At 44.9% G+C, this 19523-nt stretch overlaps 1 protein-coding gene across 3 annotated transcripts in view; it reads left to right on the top strand.

The window, feature by feature from the left end:
* The window catches only part of UNC5D (unc-5 netrin receptor D), a 451316-nt gene that overhangs the window by 402739 nt on the left and 29054 nt on the right, over nt 1-19523 (top strand). For all 3 annotated transcript variants that reach the window (XM_082200306.1, XM_082200305.1, XM_082200304.1), the window contains 2 exons: nt 2618-2786; nt 14009-14236. In XM_082200306.1, the coding sequence (XP_082056432.1) occupies nt 2618-2786; nt 14009-14236 (397 nt within the window). The remainder of the gene's footprint in view (nt 1-2617; nt 2787-14008; nt 14237-19523) is intronic.

The following is a 19523-nucleotide window of genomic DNA, read 5'->3' as shown; positions in this document are numbered from 1 at the left end:
TTCAGATTCAACAGCCTTCCTAGCAACGTCTCTGAATTAATTTTCTGCTGTTTACATTGTCATGGCAGACTTTGTCACAAACAGCCGCCCATGTAACCCTAAAGCATATGTCTCACCGTCCCCCATTTTATCAAGGATACTCCCTATTTTCTGGTAACCGTATCTGCTGTTTTTACCTTTGGGAAAGCCTGGTTTAAAAAAGATTGCTAGTGTATATTGCTAGACTGGAGTGCAACCTACACACACATTAAAAAATGCTGTAAAAATGCTTTAAAAAGGTTTTGAAAAATACATTGAATTTTGCATAGCCCATTGTTGCCATCTAGTATCACATTTCTATATTGCACTTCACAACACATTTAAAATGTTTAATTTGCAGCTGTATAGCTGAGTCCTGGCTGTTCTTTAAGACTTCTGCCTGTTACTCCACATCTTCCTCTCCAGGTTAAATCTGTTAGTGTTGGATGGTGGATATTGTCATGCACATGCACGTAAATATGTGAGCATTTGTTGCTGTTTAGTCATTTAGTCGTGTCCAACTCTTCGTGACCCCCTGGACCAGAGCACGCCAGGCACTCCTGTCTTCCACTGCCTCTAGCAGTTTGGTCAAACTCATGTTGGTAGCTTCGAGAACACTGTCCAACCATCTCGTCCTCTGTCGTCCCCTTCTCCTTGTGCCCTCCATCTTTCCCAACATCAGGGTCTTTCCCAGGGAGTCTTCTCTTCTCATGAGGTGGACAAAGTATTGGAGCCTCAGCTTCATGATCTGTCCTTCCAGTGAGCACTCAGGGCTGATTTCCTTCAGAATGGAGAGGTTTATGTGAGCATAGAATCATAGAATCACAAATCATCTATTCCAACCCATGGAATGCAGGAATCTTTTGCCCAACGTGAGCCTTGAACTCCTGATACTGACTGAGCATGCTGCCTGATATTTCACACACCACTGAAGCTCACTTTGAACTCTTGATAACTTTGGACTGTGTTTGTTTTAGCATATTTTTAACCAAAACCACAAACCTCATATTTTACAGCAAGTCACAGCTCATTCTTAGGAGCCCTGAGTGCCTCAGTGTTTTCTGCAGGGTGTTCCTGCCTCTTCCTCCTGCACCTCTGTTTCCAGTCAGGCTGGCATGTTTCTTGCAGTGTTAAAGCAGCCTGGCTCCAGATTTCATGCAGTTGTTTTGGAATGAGAGCAGGTTGTCAGATCCTGCTCATTTGGTCCTTGTGATCCTGACAGCATCCCTTCACTGTAGCTCCATGTGGGAAGTGACAAATGTTCATTATGGGTGTGTGATGCATTGTGAAGTGAACAGACTGGGCACCAGCTATTGCCTGGCATAACCCCCCCCCCCACACGCTCCCTCTAGATCTGTGTTCATCTGGAGCAAAAACTTGCTGGTAATAAACCTTAGCATCTCATTACAGAACCTAGTGTTTTAATTTCTGCTAGCATGTCATTACCTGAGGCTGGCTTTGTCTGTTTCCTTGTTATATTCAGCGGCTGCTGGGCTGGAGTTGAGAGTAGATGCAAGTTCTTCTGAGCATGTATAGAGCACCTCCTCCAAATTATTATAATCAGTCCTCATACTTCCAGGTCTGCAGACTAGCTCTCTGAAACCTTAATCCAGATCTGGCTTGGGTCAAAGCAAGCCTGCAATATATGAGCGAGGAGATCCCAAGAAAGATGCACTTGCTATAATTGTTTGTTTGTTGTATGTGTGTTCCTGCAATTTTGAGGGTGTCTCTCCCCCCCCCCAATATATACAACAGCATGCAAGGGGGAAATGAGTTTGTATGGAATGGTGATAAATTCAGGCCCAAAAGACAGAATGAGTGTTCTTATTGAACATTTTGTAATTTCATATTAGTGATTTCTCAGTTACACAATTAAGGTTGTTCAGGAGCAGATCAGAAATGTTTTGTTTTTTTGTTTTTAAAGCAAAATTGGCTGGGAGTATTTATGTTAGGATATATCCAAAAGCCATAATTAGTTTTTTTCCCCCACAGCTATAAAATAGTATATTGTTCGTAGCATTCTGTGAATCAAAGATAAGGGAGCAGCTAGCATGACAGTAAAGGCAATCTTGATTTCTACTGATAGCAAGGGAAGCACTTGAGATTTGATACAGGGAAACAATGACAAGTAAAAACTCGGGTGTCATCAGCTCAGAACTTGGGGCAGATTTCACGGATCCCATTCAGCAGAATGTGCAAGAGGAAATCCACCACTAACAACACGAAATGTAGCAGTGATGGCTTGCCACATTGTGGAGCAAATGAAATATACATTACCTAATAAAGGAAGGCCCTGTAAGACCATTATGTCCAGAGTCTAAAATTACCTTAGGGCACTATTGAGTGAAATAGCAGGTCCTGGTGGATCTCTGACTTGTATTAAATTTGCAAATGAATATAGTTCATTCCCCTCGCCTCCATTGTTTTTCTCCCTGTGATTTTCTCAGAGATTTTTTTAAATATTTAGTTGTTACCATTAAACAAGTATAAATGTCATCAAAGCAATAAAGGAGATGGACAAATGTTCTGCTTTTACTCTTGGAAGAAAGGCTTATTATTTGATTTCCTTTGTAACATTTCTGTCTCTCTCTATGCAAAGCTTGCAACCGGAAGGCAGCGAAGTCCTCCTCGGACCACAAGTAACTTGCGGCCCTCCGGATGTGACTGTCTCCACCCCATTTGCCTTGACAATACCACACTGTGCAGAAGCGAATTCTGAGCACTGGAACGTCCACCTGAAAAAGAAAAAGCTCCAGGGCAAATGGGAGGTAAGTGAAGTTCCTTCCCCAGAGGACTGAGCCAAAAAAAGATGCTTAAAGATGGATCTCACAAGATGAAATGTTAGTTAGGTAAAGTAAGGTAAAGGAACCCCTGACCATTATGTCCTGTCATGGCCGACTCTGGGGTTGCGGCACTCATCTCGCTTTATTGGCCGAGGGAGACGGCGTAAAGCTTCTGGGTCATGTGGCCAGCTTCTGGCGAACCAGAGCAGCGCACGGAAATGCCGTTTACCTTCCCGCTGGAGAGGTACCTATTTATCTACTTGCACTTTGACATGCTTTCGAACTGCTAGGTTGGCAGGAGCTGGGACCTAACAACGGGAGCTCACCTCGTCGCGGGGATTTGAACCGCCGACCATCAGCAAGTCCTAGGCTCTGTGGTTTAACCCACAGCGCCACCCGCATCCCTTTGAAATGTTAGTTAGTCTGGATTAAAAGTACCACTTCCAATCTTAAATTCAGTTCTCAACACTTCAGCGGCAACTAGTGATTTATTTGGGGTTTTAACAGAAAAAGGAAATTTTGTGCAAATTTCTCTTCACAAACACATTTTTGCATGCTTTTTAAAATACTAATATACAATATTTTTGCAAGCAATTCCCCCAAATATCATGCATTTTTATACATGTCTTTCTCTAATATCTGCATTTTTTGCCCATTTCCGTATTGTTTGTTGGGGAACTGCACCGCAAAATGAAGAGATGTGCAGGTTTTGAAAGACAGCTGTGTTTTACTTTGTGTTACGTGAATCAGGTAGCTTCTTATGAGAATGCAAGCCAAACTGCATTCCTTTCCCATCCCAACATCCCACTCACCAGAAGAGCAAGGAAACCTCACCACAGTGAGTGTGGTGAGCAGATTTGTGGATCCTTTTCCCTACAGGGAATTGCTCCATTCTAGGTGCTCTTTGAAATTACATTCAGCTCTCATCCAAGTATTCATGACAAAAAGAGGAATTGCAAATCCCTCTTCCCATCCACTCACTGAATTAATGGCTCAGGCCAGTGGAGCAACACATAAGATGGAAGACTTCATTAGAATAAACATTATCCTGGTGAATAACATGGTGAAGGAATCTTGCCCGTGTCTTGTTTGTTGTCTTTGATGTTCCAAATGATCCCTCTACCTGAGGGATCATTTGTTTTGAGGGGGCGGGGGATTAAAGACAAATCGGAGAATGTGAAGCTGTGCTAAAATTGCTAATGTGTTGTCATTGCCACTACCTTCTGATGGCATTGGATTTCTTGCTGGAAACACTTGTGCTGATTCAGTCTGCACAGCCCTTGGATTCATTTCACTGAAACCTTCCATCTGTGTAAAACTAGCTCAATAGCATCCGTTTAAGAAAGAACCTTTAAGCGTGACCCTGCTTTTATTTATTTATTTTTGCTTCTCTATATCCCGCTCTTCATGCAAGGAGCTTGTAAAGGTAAAGGTAAAGGTAAAGGGACCCCCGACCATTAGGTCCAGTCGTAGCTAACTCTGGGGTTGCGGCGCTCATCTCGCTTTATTGGCCAAGGGAGCCGGCGTACAGCTTCCGGGTCATGTGGCCAGCATGACTAAGCCGCTTCTGGTGAATCAGAGCAGCGCATGGAAATGCCGTTTAGCTTCCCGCTGGAGCGGTACCTATTTATCTACTTGCACTTTGAGGTGCTTTCGAACTGCTAGGTTGGCAGGAGCAGGGACCGAGCAATGGGAGCTCACCCCAATGCGGGGATTCAAACCGCCGACCTTCTGATCGGCAAGTCCTAGGCTCTGTGGTTTAACCCAAAGCGCCACCCGCTTCCCTTACAAGGAGCTTGTAATTGCACATAAAGTTTTCTCTCCCTTATCTGCACAACAGCCATGTGATGTAAGTTAGGCTGAGTGTGGGTGATGCAGAGTTCGAGTGTGGGTGATGCAGAGTTCGAGCAGAGAGCTTCGGGGGGGGGGATTTGAACCCAGGTTTCCATAAGCTGCTCTGGTTCACCAGAAGTGGCTCAGTCATGCTGGCCACATGACTCGGAAGCTGTCTGCAGACAAACACCGGCTCCCTCAGCCTATAGAGTGAGATGAGCACAGAACCCCAGAGTCATCCGCCAACTGGACTTAATGGTCAGGGGTCCCTTTACCTTTACCTTTACCTCCCTTGATCCTAGTCTAACCATTATGCTACTCTAACTTTGAGGTGAACATTGATAGTCTTTGAAACTGTGCTCTCCCCACTTCCATCCCAAATTATTATTATTATTATTATTATTATTATTATTATTATTATTACATCCCAAATCCTGGTTTTAGCAGAACTCAGAGTGAGCATCCATTTTATATCAATTTTTAAAAAAGAAATCTGAACGTGATGGGAGCCAATTTGCTTCACTTTTCATTGGTTACAAAATGAAGAGCGAAGGGTAACAAATGGGGGTCTTATTTGTTGCCACATTTGAACCCATTCCTCATTCACTTGAGGGGCGGGGGTTATCTCTTCCATATCTGTCTCTTGGTGGCTGCCATTTTATTTTCCCCAGATAGAATCATAGAATCATAGAGTTGGAAGAGACCACAAGGGCCATCGAGTCCAACCCCCTGCCAAGCAGGAAACACCATCAGAGCACTCCTGACATATGGTTGTCAAGCCTCTGCTTAAAGACCTCCAAAGTAGGAGACTCCACCACACTCCTTGGCAGCAAATTCCACTGTCGAACAGCTCTTACTGTCAGGAAGTTCTTCCTAATGTTTAGGTGGAATCTTCTTTCTTGTAGTTTGGATCCATTGCTCCGTGTCCGCTTCTCCGGAGCAGCAGAAAACAACCTTTCTCCCTCCTCTATGTGACATCCTTTTATATATTTGAACATGGCTATCATATCACCCCTTAACCTCCTCTTCTCCAGGCTAAACATGCCCAGCTCCCTTAGCCGTTCCTCATAAGGCATCGTTTCCAGGCCTTTAACCATTTTGGTTGCCCTCCTCTGGACACGTTCCAGTTTGTCAGTGTCCTTCTTGAATTGTGGTGCCCAGAACTGGACACAGTACTCCAGGTGTGGTCTGACCAGAGCAGAATACAGTGGCACTATTACTTCCCTTGATCTAGATGCTATACTCCTATTGATGCAGCCCAGAATTGCATTGGCTTTTTTAGCTGCCGCGTCACACTGTTGGCTCATGTCAAGTTTGTGGTCAACCAAGACTCCTAGATCCTTTTCACATGTACTGCTCTCAAGCCATGTGTCACCCATCTTGTATTTGTGCCTCTCATTTTTTTTGCCCAAGTGCAATACTTTACATTTCTCCCTGTTAAAATTCATCTTGTTTATTTTTGCCCAGTTCTCTAATCTGTCAAGGTCGTTTTGAAGTGTGATCCTGTCCTCTGGGGTGTTAGCCACTCCTCCCAGTTTGGTGTCATCTGCAAATTTGATCAGGATGCCCTTGAGTCCATCATCCAAGTCGTTGATAAAGATGTTGAATAAGACCGGGCCCAAGACAGAACCCTGTGGCACCCCACTAGTCACTCTTCTCCAGGATGAAGAGGAACCATTGATGAGCACCCTTTGGGTTCGGTCAGTCAGCCAGTTACAAATCCACTGAGTGGTAGCATAGTCAAGACCGCATTTTACCAGCTTCTTTACAAGAATATCATGGGGCACCTTGTCAAATGCCTTGCTGAAATCAAGGTAGGCTACATCCACTGCGTTCCCTTCATCTACCAGGCTTGTAATTCTGTCAAAAAACGAGATCAGGTTAGTCTGACATGACTTATTTTTCAGAAATCCATGCTGACTATTGGTGATCACAGCATTCCTTTCTAGGTGCTCACAGACTGTTTGCTTAATGATCTGCTCCAGAATCTTCCCTGCTATTGATGTCAGACTGACTGGGCGGTAATTATTTGGGTCCTCTCTTCCCCTTTTTGAAAATAGGGACAACATTTGTCCTCCTCCAGTCTGCCGGGACTTCGCCTGTTCTCCAGGAATTCTCAAAGATGACTGCCAGTGGTTCTGAGATCACATCTGCCAGTTCTTTTAATACTCTTGGATGCAGTTCATCTGGCCCTGGAGACTTGAATACATCTAAACTAGCCAAATATTCTTGTACTATCTCCTTAGTTATTCTGGGCTGTGTTTCCTTTGCTGAATCATTTGCTCCAAATTCTTCAGGTCGGGCATTGTTTTCTTTATCGGAGAAGACTGAGGCAAAGAAGGCATTGAGTAGTTCAGCCCTTTCTGTGTCCCCTGTTTGTATTTCACCATCTTCTCCTCTGAGTGACCCCACTGTTTCTTTGTTCTTCCTTTTGCTACGAACATACCCATAAAAGCCTTTTTTGTTGCTTTTAACCTCTCTAGCAAGCCTGAGTTCATTCTGTGCTTTAGCTTTTCTGACTTTGTGTCTACACGTGCTGGCTATTTGTTTGAATTCCTCTTTGGTGGTTTCCCCCCTTTTCCATTTTTTGTACACATCCTTTTTTAATCTTAATTCAGTTAAAAGTTCTTTAGATAGCCACCCTGCCTCCTTTAGGCACCTTCCATGTTTCCGTCTCATTGGTATTGCCTGATGTTGTGCTTTTAGTATCTCCCTCTTAACAAACTCCCAGCCATCATGAACTCCCTTTCCTTTTAGTATTGTTGTCCATGGGATCTCACCCAGCACTTCTCTAAATTTTATGAAGTCGGCTTTCTTAAAGTCAAGAAATTGAGTCCTAGTATGCTTGGCTGCTCCTTTCCGCTGTATAGTAAACTTCAGAAGAGCATGATCACTCGCGCCTAATGATCCTTCCACTTCTACCCCACTAACCAGGTCATCGACATTGGTTAGGACCAGATCTAAAATGGCTGTTCCTCTTGTTGCTTCTCCCACTTTCTGGACAATGAAGTTGTCTGCAAGGCCAGTGAGGAATCTGTTTGACCTTATGCTCTTGGCTGAGTTTGACGTCCAACAAATATCCGGGTAATTGAAGTCCCCCATTACTACTATCTCCCTTCCTTTTGCATGCTTGGCCATCTGTTCCAGGAAGGCATCATCTATGTCCTCTGTTTGGCTTGGGGATCTATAGTAAACTCCCACAATGAGGTCTCTGTTATTCTTCTCTCCCTTAATTTTGACCCAAATGCTCTCACTTTGGCTTTGAGGATCTAAATCTTGGATCTCTTCACAGGTATACACATCCCTGACATATAACGCCACTCCTCCGCCTTTCTTGTCTGGTCTGTTTCTCTGAAATAGATTGTACCCCCCCCCCCCATTATTACATTCCAATCGTTGGACTTATCCCACCAGGTTTCAGTGATGCCTATTATGTCATATTTAGTTTGCTGTACCAAGAGCTCAAGCTCATCTTGTTTATTTCCCATGCTTTGCGCATTAGTGTACAGACATTGAAGTCCATTAATCATTCCCCCGTGTCTCTTATTTAAGGATTTTTTCCTCCCACCACTAGGTCCGCGTGCTGTTTGCTCCATTTGGTCTATGACATTTGGATGATCATCTTCATTAATTGATAGACTCCTACCTTCAGGAGCACTGTCTCCCTCCTCCACATTAGTCAGTTTAAAGCCCTCCTGATGAGGTTTCTGAGATTTTTGGCAAAAACATTTCTCCCAACCGTTGTGAGGTGCAGCCCATCACTTGCCAGAAGTCCATCTTCAAGAAACTGCAGTCCGTGATCTAAGAATCCAAACCGTTCCTGTTTACACCATTTGCGAAGCCAGCTGTTCACTTCCACTATTTTCCCCTCTCTCCCTGGGCCACGTCGTTCAACTGGGAGGACAGATGAGATGACAATTTGTGCATTTAGTTGCTTCAATTTCCTGCCGAGAGCCTCGTAGTCTCTTTTGATCTTCTGGAGGCTATTGCTTGCAGTGTCATTGGTTCCCACATGAACCAAGAGGAAGGGGTATTTGTCAGTGGGTTTTATGATTCCTTGCAGTCGTTCAGTTACATCTTGGATCTTAGCCCCGGGGAGACAGCACACTTCCCGAGACATCTTGTCAGGCCCACAGATCACTGCTTCTGTTCCCCTCAGTAGGGAATCCCCTATCACCACTACACGCCTCCTCTTGGGTTTGGTCAGGGTTCTTCCGTGAGCTGTCCGTTCCAAGGTCGCCTGCACATTCCCTGAGGACTGACTTTGCTGCTCGTCTTCATATACCTGATCGACTAAAATGAGGGAGAGATCCTCAAATGGAGTCTGCTCTTCGTCTTCCATGCTAGGGGAGAGGACCTCAAAGCAATTGTGTATTTCTAAGCAATCAGAGTGAACCCTGGGCCTCCTACTTCTTTGAGTCACGTTTCTCCATATATCTGGCTCCTGTGTTGGTGAACTAGACTCCTTCTCAGGGGAGTCCCCTGTCTCCTCCTTGGTGGAGACGGTGTGCTCTGTTGCTTCCAAGAAGAGCTCCAGCTCTCTAATTCTTTGGAGCGTAGCTACACGTTCCTCCAGTTGCTGGACTTTGTCTTTTAAGAGGGCAATCAACATGCAATTGCTGCAGGTAAAGCTGCCTGCAACCTTTGGCAAGATGGCAAACATTGCGCAGGAATCGCAGGCGACTGCAGCTGTTCCCTCCCCTTCCATCTTGAGATCGTGTCGTTGGGGTTGGCTACAGAGGTCCTCCATCATAAAAAGCTTGAAGACAGGACAAATAACTTCCCCCACCATAAAAAAAACCTAGGTCTCCCCCAACAAACGTTTGAGACTAGCTCCCCTAAATCTAAAAGATGGATCTAACGGCGCGCGCCGCTGCCCTGCAAACTCTGATAAGCTCCTCCCACAGCTAATCCCCTGCCTCAACAGAAACCCTGCCCCCTCTGACCTTTACACAGGGAAAACAGCTAATCAGCCACAAAGAAACACACACACACAAGAAAACCCTTTTTGCTCCTTCTTCAACTGATGCCCTGCAAACTCTGATAAGCTCCTCCCCTTGATGAAGATGACTTATTAAATTTCTGTGCTGACCTTCATCCGAAGATCACAGGGCAGTTTATAATACAAAAATGCATACCAAACAAAAACAATAACCTCCTGCCACACGGACACAGATGGTTTAATCAGCCAAAGGCCTGGCAAAAGAGGACTGCTTTTGCCTGGTGCCTAAAGATATGTACCAATGGTGCCAGCCAAGCTCCACACATTGCCAAAGCAGCAGCTTGTGGTGGCCACCGAGGCAGCATCCAAAGCGAAAAGAAATAAAGAAACAGAAACAACAAATATGAGTAGTGGACCAATGTGATTTTATCAAATAGTGTGGTTTTAAGGAGTGAATAACAAAACAAATCTAGTGAAGATAAAAAATCCTAGATAGAACTGCCACTCAATTTCAGCTTAGGGCACCTGATTTGGTCATTTGGGTTTCAGGGAGACACTTGCTATAGTGGTGATTCCTCTCCTCTCTGACAACTGGAGCTTACCATTCCCTAAAGATGGTAGAATATATTGAATTGGCAAAGTTAACAGGGAAGATACGAAATTGGCGCGATGAATTGTTTCTTAAGGACTGGAGCAAATTTATAACTTATTTGAAAGAAAATTGTAAATATTTGAAAACATTTGCAGCTTTAACATGAAATGTTTGGTAATGTGAAATTAAGGAGCTAATTTACATATAAGAGGGTGAAGGATAAAAGTTAATATATAGTAAAGAAGTGGCTATAGAAATGCCAACGGTTTGATAAAAAATGTGGAAGTGAGAAAGAGGAAGGGAATGAGGTTGATGCTCACTCTGAGCAATATGGTAGTTATGAAGTTTATGTAATTTTGGAAAACTCAATAAAAATTATGTTAAAAAAAACGGATCTTACCATTCCCTCCCCTCTGGTGTTTAAGACAGAAGCTGTGGTGACCAGGACAAGGTCTCTGGACACCACCATGTTTTTCTACTCCCAAGATGCATCTGGAATGATTCATGCAGGTTGTGTAGCAAATGTGGTGCTCTCCAGCCTTTGCAGACCACCACTTCACAACATCCCTGACCATCAGGCATGCTGGCTGGAGCCGGTGGCAGTTGTTGTTCTACACATCTGGAGGAGACCATGTTGTCTGCCTCTGCTTTTCACTTCCTCTTTGCTATATTATTTTACGCATCCTCTCTTCTACCAATTTTAAAGCCAGGATGGTACTTGTTCCTTTTGGTTCCAACATACGCTGGAAATGCAATAATCATCCCAAAGCAGATTATCAACAGTTCAAAATACGTTTCAGCAGGCTACCCTACTTGTATGATGGAAGGCTATATGATGTCCTTGTGGGGTTTTCATTGCTTGCATTCATTGATAAGAGAGAAGATTCATCAGCTCTGCACTCCAATAAAATAAAATATATTTGCTTGGGAGGGGGGAAAAACTTGAATTGTTATTGCAAAGGTTTTCAGGGCAGCTTTGGGATATTGAGGGCTACAGGATGTTCACCCCAGTCCTAGTGGAAGAAAATATATATAATACTAGGGGTGACCCCCTCATTCGCTCTGCTTGTCACCCCCTAGTATTTTATATATTTTCTTCCAACAACAACAAGAAGAAGAAGCAATAAGTTTCAGTCTTGCAAACTTTGCTCACACTGATCCCAGGTGAGGTTTTAAACATCTTAACTAAAACGTAGCTTCTCTGCTAAAGCAGAAATTTAAAAAAAACAAAAACCACATGCTGCGTCTTCTGCCCTCTGTTGCATGCTGGGAACTGCCTGCGTGTATCTCTGTGTTGCAAACACTCTCATTTACATATATACACACAGGCAAATACTCAAATTACAGCTTCTCTGTTGAGTCACAGACCTGATATTCATGATCTAGTCACAAGGCCTAGTCACAAGTTAATCTGCCACACCTATTTAATGTGCATTAAACTTACATCTTCCACACAGCCTTCCCCAGAAGGCCTTGGCAATGTCTCAGCCTTTTGTCCTCCTGCTCTGGAGGTGAACCATTTGGGCTCTGAGGTGGATTTCTGCAGGGCTGGCTTACATGTGTCGATTCAGTCTGCCCTGGTGGCTCCGAATGTCATCATGGTGTGACAATAAACCATGGCAAACATATGTAGAGAAATAGAATAACAAAATTATTTAGCAAGATTCAGTGAATAGGGAGTATCCCTGGCACTGTGCCAGTAGGCCAACACACAAAATATGAATGGACTTATTGGAAACACAGTACATTAAAAACAAAGGTTGGCATTGCATTAAATCAAGCATAGGGAACTTTGGGCCCTCCAGATGTTGTTGGACTCCAACTCCCATCATCACAGCCAACACAGCCAATGTTTATAGATGTTAGGAGTTGCAGACCCTCTGAATGTCCCTATTTTCCAGGGATGTCGCTGGAAAATGTTTAATGTTTTATTATATTTTTTTATATGCTGGAAGCTGCCCAGAGGGCTGGGGTGACCCAGTAAGATGTGTGGGGTATAAATAGTGAAATTATCATTATGGAATGGGAACATATCAGAGAAATGTTGGAGGGTATGGAGTTGCAGTCAGACAACATCTGGAGGACCACAGATTCTTCCTCTCTGTTTTAAGTAGTTTGGGTGTTAATCCTATGCACATTTATTTTGGGGATAATAAAACTTATTTCTGAGCAAGCACGTATAGGATCAGGCATCTTTCTAAATTTGGAGATGGAAAACAGACCCATTGCTCATTACAGCTCTGTTTTCCCACATAACATTTTCAGTTTCTCAGAGCAGACGTGACAGACAAAACCAACTTAGCTCTGCATTATTTTTCTGTAAAATCATTAGCCTTCTCTTTTTGTTTTGTTTTGCTGCATTTCTTTTCTTGTCTTTAAAGCATACCTGCTGTTGCCTGTTGTTTTTGGTGCCTCCAGAAGTCGTCCCCCCCATCCAAAAATCACATATGTTGAAAATTTCCAGCATATGGTAGAAGAGGTGGCCAAGGCAACATTTCAGATTTAAAAACTGCTTGCCATGTGGCACCGTGAGATCCTGCTTAAGAAAGAGTCTGAATCTCTTTTGAACTTAGGGAGCCGGGGTTCAGGGTTCAGTAGACCCCAGGCTGCTTGTGAGACTGGGTGAAGCCTTTTGGTGAGCTCCAGCCATAATCACATTGACAGTTTTGTTATCAAAATACAAAGAGTTCATTAAAAACACCCTATAAACTAGTAGAAACTGCAACCAGGGAAAGATTAATGTCTGTGTGCCAGGCTTAGGAAAAGGAGAGAAAGCTTCTGGCCCTCTAGATTTTGCTGGATTCCAACTTCTGTCATAAAAACATAAGCATAGCCTTGCTGGATCAGACCAAGAATCAGTGGCATAGCGTGGGGGGTGCAGGGGGCCCGGCCGCACCGGGCGCAACATCTGGGGGTTAGGGTTAGGGGGTGCAAATCCACGGGTAAGGGGGCGCAAATCCACGGGTTAGGGGGCACAAATTACTTGCCTTGCCCCGGGTGCTGACAACCCACGCTACGCCACTGCCAAGAATCTTACCAGGTGCTGATGGGAAGCTTGCAAGCAGAATAGGAAGCCCATAAGTCAACATAGCTGTCAACTTTTCCATTTTCTTGCGAGCAATCCTATTCGGAATAAGGGAATTTCCCTTAAAAAAAGGGAAACGTATGTAAGTCAATGGAAAGCCCACAAAGGTTTGATTACAGTTGGAATCTAACAACATACGAAGGCCCACAAGTGCCCCCACTCCTAGCTAAAACACTCCCTTGGAACCAGAGATTTCATCTTCCAATGGAAGGCATGCTTCTCCATTGGAGAAAGCTCTTTCCATCAGAAGGAAACCTTTTGATCCAACCAGTTGGCTCCTCCTACCTATTTTTGGTCTTGAACAGCTGTCAGCAAGGTTTACCTCTCCTGGGCCGGTTCACTCCAGTGGAGATCCCTCCATGGGCCGGATTGCGCCGGCATCTGCGACTGCGCAGATGCAATTTTTTGTGTTTGCGCAGACACAATTTCCAGCGCCGCAGAAGCGAGTCCCCGCGCTGCACTGTGCCGGTTTAGCACAGCATGCGGGGACTCACTGAGTGGGCGGCTCGGTTCAGGGGCAGCTCGTGGGCTGGTTAAATGTGGGCCGCTTAGGTTGCTGACCCCTGGTCTTCAGCTTCTGACTCCACTATCTCATGTCTACTGGATCACAGTAACTGTCTCCTATGAAAGCTCTTTATAGGATATGCTAATATTAAGAAAATAGCAGAAATGTTAACGTATTCTAAGAGTTGTGCCAAGTTTGGAATATATGTTTAATGCGGTTTGTTTTTCCATCCCTCCCCCTAAAAAAACAGGAAGTCATGTCTGTGGAAGAAGAAACTACTTCCTGTTACTGCCTCCTGGACCCATATGCCTGCCACATTCTTTTGGACTCTTTTGGAACTTATGCCCTCACTGGGGAGCCCCTCTCTGACTGTTCCGTTAAAGAACTGAAAGTAGCAGTCTTTGGCTGCATGTCTTGCAACTCACTGGATTACAGTCTAAGAGTGTATTGCATCGATAACACTCCCTGTGCATTTCAGGTAAGGCTGGAAAATCTCTTCAGATTTTTGTGAATGCTTCTTCATTGCTCAGATATTTTAGTTTTCAATATTTTATACATGCTTATGCAAAAAACTGATCATGGTATGAAACAGGGACTGAATCCAGGAGTAGAAAACCTGTGGCTTCCCAACTGGAACTCCAACTCCCATTTGCCCTATCTGCTTTGGCCAGTGGTCAAGGATGATGGGAGCTAGAGTCCAGCAACATCCAGAGGTCCAGAAGTGCCCCCATCCTTGACCTAAAATATCCTATACTGATCAGATTTTGACACAGCTCTACAACTTTTCTTTTCTTAGTTCCCCCCTGCCCTGCCCTGCCCCACCCCGTCCTGTTCTATTTGGAATGGGGACTTTGACACGAGAGTTTTGATTTTATATAATAAATAAGGCTTGCAATCATGTGCCCACTTAGCTGGGAGTAATTCCCCACTGAATGCATGGGATTTATGATCTGAAGCTCAACATCAAAAAAACTAAGAACATGGCCACTGATCCCATCACCTCCGGGCAAATACAGTAGAAGGGGAAGAAATGGAGGCAATGAGAAATTTTACTTTCTTGGGCTCCATGATCACTACAGATGGTGACGGCAGTCACGAAATTAAAAGATGCCTGCTTCTTGAGAGAAAAGTGATGACAAACCAAGACAGCATCTTAAAAATTAGAGACATCACCTTTCCAACAAAGGTCCATATAGTTACAGCTATGGTTTTCCCAGTAGTGATGTATGGAAGTGAGAGCTGGACCATAAAGACAGCTGATCATTGAAGAATTGATGCTTTTGAATTATGGTGCCGGAGGAAACTCTTGAGAGTCCCATGGACTGCAAGAAGAACAAACCTATCCATTCTTAAGGAAATCAGCCCTGAGTGCTCACTGGAAGGACAGATCATGAAGCTAAGGCTCCAATACTTTGGCCACCTCATGAGAAGAGAAGACTCCCTGGGAAAGACCCTGACATTGGGAAAGTTTGAGGGCACAAGGAGAAGGGGACGACAGAGGACGAGATGGTTGGACAGTGTCCTCGAAGCTGCTAACATGAGTTTGACCAAATTGCGGGAGGCAGTGGAAGATAGGAGTGCCTGGTGTGTTCTGGTCCATGGGGTCACGAAGAGTCGGACATGATTAAACGACTAAACAACAAAATATTTCCTAGAAACACGTTGAAAGCAGTGAATCAGGGCATTCTATGCTCACCTCTGCTTTGAACCTCTGCATCCACCTCCCCTTCCTTTTCTTTATTTAAATACACCACCACCCAGCATGTTTTCAGTATCAGTCTTGGAATTAATGCACATGCCAGTAGCCCAGTAATTGCTACGTTAGATGTAGCTAGTGCCCCTCCAGATGTTGTTGGATTACAATTCCCATCAGCTTCAGCAGCATGGCCAGTGATCAGGGATGCTGGGAATTGTACTCCAGCAAGATCTAGAGGGGACCACCTTGGCTGCACCTGCCTATACTGTCCCTCTCTTTAAGGACTAGTGGCAGGTGGTACACAGTTATGTGCATTTCTTCACCAACATGTTTTAAACGAAAAAGCAGGCAGCAGAGAGACCACCTCAAGTGAAAAGGTTAAGCATCATCTGCACACCTGCCAATTTGCTACTCCTGCAGCTGTTGTGTGTGTGTGTGTGTGTGTGTGTGTGAGAGAGAGAGAGAGAGAGAGAGAGAGAGAGAGAGAGAGAGAGAGAAATAAGAATAAGTGTCTGGACAAAATTGCATCCAACTACACATTGGCCTTTTTTGCATATCATGCTAAGTCAAGCCATGGCTTAGATCGAGCACACAGACTCCTGGAGAGAAGAAGAGAAGACAGTGATTGCTTAGTTCCTCCCCAATCATTTTGCTGCTATGTTGTGCTGAGCAAAGCCTCCTTTAGGCATAGCATGTTGTCCAAACCCAGGTTCATGGTTTACCGTATTTTGCGCCCCATAGGACGCTCCGGCCCATAGGACGCACCTAGTTTTTTTGGGGGGAAATAAAGGGAAAAAAAATTATTTCCCCCCCAGGTGCGGGGCTGGAAGAACCAGGTCGGGGAACAGTGGGAAGGCACGCTCTGCCTCCCCGTCCCCCGAGCTTTTGGGGCTGGCGATGGGGAGAAGTGCGCTGATCCCGGGACTGCAGGCAGCTCTGCGCCGCCATCCGGAGCGGGGCGGGACTTAGCGCCCCGCTCCCGATGGCCGCGCAGAGCTGCGCTGATCCTGGGACGGCAGGCAGCTCTGCGCCGCCATCCGGAACGGGGCGGGACTTAGCGCCCCGCTCCGGATGGCGGCGCAGAGCTGCGCTGGTCCCAGGACTGCAGGCAGCTCTGCGCGGCCACCGGGAGCGGGGCGGAGCTTCGCCCCCGGCTCCCGGTGGCCGCGCAGAGCTGCGCTGATTCCGGGACGGCAGGCAGCTCTGCGCAACCCTCGGAGCCGGTCTCCCGAGGGTTGCGCAGAGCTTCCTGAAGCCTGGAGAGCGAGAGGGGTCGGTGCGCACCGACCCCTCTCGCTCTCCAGGCTTCAGCGAAAGCCTGCATTCGCCCCATAGGATGCACACACATTTCCCCTTCATTTTTAGAGGGGAAAAAGTGTGTCCTATAGGGCGAAAAATACGGTAACTCTCTCCAGACTAACCACTAAGCAGAACCCATGGTGAGTTCTATGGTTTGTCTGGGAGAGCTGAACCAAGAGCCCAGGTTCAGAAGAAGACACAATAGGGAAGGGTGGAGGGCCTTTCTCTCAGGTAATCTTCTGGGAACCACGTGTGATTGGTGAGCAAGGCCAGAGGGAAAGTGGCTAGAGCAACAAATGCAAATTTCACCTTTGTACAGAAAACTGGCATCTTCACGCTCAGGGCTCGTCCATACCTCTGCTTGCCCAGTGCCTAAAAAATACAGATCAGAGTCATTTTGCCTTTGCCCCACTGCATTCTTTAGCATGAAATCACAGCAAATGTCAATCCAGAGAAAACCTAATTGACATTTGCTCTGATTCAGCTCTGAAGATGGGGTTTTCTCAGGGGAAAGCAGTGGGACAGGCAGACGTGTGGATGACCCTCAGACACCCCTCTCTATCCCCCACCCAGGCAAGAGTCCCAGGACATATTCCAGCCAGGCAGAAATACTCAAGTGTGGCCAGTGTGGAGAGCCAGTGTGGTGTAGTGGTTAAGAGTGGTAGACTCGTAATCTGGTGAACCGGGTTCGCATCTCCGCTCCTCCACATGTAGCGGCTAGGTGACCTTGGGCTAGTCACACTTCTCTGAAGTCTCTCAGCCCCACTCACCTCACAGAGTGTTTGTTGTGGGGGAGGAAGGGAAAGGAGAATGTTAGCCACTTTGAGACTCCTTCGGGTAGCGATAAAGCGGGATATCAAATCCAAACTCTTCTCTTCTTCAAGGAAGATGCAAACTGGGCTGGTTAAGGGTGTGGCTTGAGGGGTGGGGGCTGGGAAGAGTTCAGAGGGCCAGATGGAGAGGCTTGGAGGGCCTGAAGTTCCCCACCCCTGTGCTAAGCCAAACCATGGATTTGCTCAGTTTGGCATAGCAGCAAAAATACTGGGGAGGAGTAATGCGGCTGCAATTTCTTCTTCCAGACCCCACGCTAAACCACTGTTTGGATTAGAATGATGTGCAAACCACGCTATTATATGTAGTTTGGCCTTAGCTCAGGAATCTGTCCCAGCACCAGATCCCTTTGTTTATCCCCAGGTAGGTAGCGTTCCTAGGGATTGAAAAGCAGATGTAATTCCATCAAAGCAAAAGTGATGCAGTTCAGTGCACAGTTTTGTTTATTTAATTCAGGTGGTTTTCCAAGCTACTGCTTAAGACTCTACTGTATTATATTGGGGATAATGAGTTATGTGCATTTGGCAAGGCATCTGGTTGGAAAGGCTTGGAACAACCCATGTGCAAAATGAAAGAAACGGCTAAACAAAAGAATTCCCTAGCTTGTGTTAGAAAAGAAAGAAGAAAAGAAGCGAGCAAGTATTTTCCATCCTGGCAAAGCCTGAAAAAATCTTCAAACAGCATAAGCCAAGGATCTAAATGTCTGCTTCTAACAGACCCCTTATGAAAGAGGGGCTTTATGTTAAAGAATATAACATCGCAATCTTGTGGGGCTAAGATGCCATTTTTGTAATGATCCACAGCCCCAGTTAGCAATGAGCCCACTAAATACTGAGACTGTATCACAGAAGATAAACAACATGCCTGAAGTTTCATTAGCACAGTAAACTGGTGTTGCCACCTCAGGTGTTTAGCAGTAAAGGCTCGGCTGGAGTCCAAAGGGAAGGTGCAGAATGTCTCAATATATATATGCTTTTTTAAAAAAGTGTATTTTAGAAGGCTGAACTTTTGCTCTTCGTGACTTTTACCATCCAAGGCAGCCATCGAAAGACAGCTACAGAATATAAAATGCAGATCAAGTTTATGATCCACATTTTTTCACTTTCCTTTAGGGTTCTGGAAGAGTTGCAGAAATCTGAACCCGCTCATTTGAACCTTATATTGATATATGGGTTTGAATCCAACATTAGACTTTCTCAAAGTAAACCCACTGAAATTAATGGGCATGACTAACTAAATTAGACTAATTTTAGAATTGTTCTGCTCTGAGAAGAAGCTAGTCTGGAGTGTATGTGTGCTGCATATACCCAATGCAAACTTGGAATCGTCTTCACAGAAGCAAACAACTTGTAGTTTATAGAAGCTATGCGGTACATTCCATCCTGAATGATTAATCTTGTTGCAGTTTATGCCCAATGTAGCTTAAATCAAGCTGTTTTGTTTGCCTCTTTTTTATCTTCCTAAGCATGCCATTACTACTCCAGAATTGCTGTTACATTCAGGGAAATTATGTAGACAAGAAGCCATATTTTATTTTAATGAACCTGAACAAGATATTTTTTATAATTTAGACTTTGTTGTAAGGATCGAATAATATTTAACAAAGTCTCCACTTAACAGTGGGGATTTTCTGTACGCAACAGGCTACTGGGTATTTTATGAAGTGCTATTATTCTTATTAATCCACAGTGACTGGCTGGTACCTCCATGTAAACATAAACTCTCAATGCTTATCACTGAGAATACAAAAAAACATAAACCCCATAATATGATGCAAACTGAGTCAAAGGGACATGAATATGGCCATTTTGAAACCACCTTCACTGGCAAGTTACCTCTTGTGTTCCATCTCACTGCATGGCTTATCGCCTTCCATCCTTGGGTTCATAAAGGTAAAGGGACCCCTGACCATTAGGTCCAATCGTGGACGACTCTGGGG

Source organism: Podarcis vaucheri (genome assembly GCF_965113315.1).
Source record: "Podarcis vaucheri genome assembly, chromosome: 15".
Classification (NCBI taxonomy): Eukaryota; Metazoa; Chordata; class Lepidosauria; order Squamata; family Lacertidae; genus Podarcis; species Podarcis vaucheri.
Note: the sequence above shows the minus strand (reverse complement) of the source record. Positions and strands in the feature narration are given on the sequence as shown.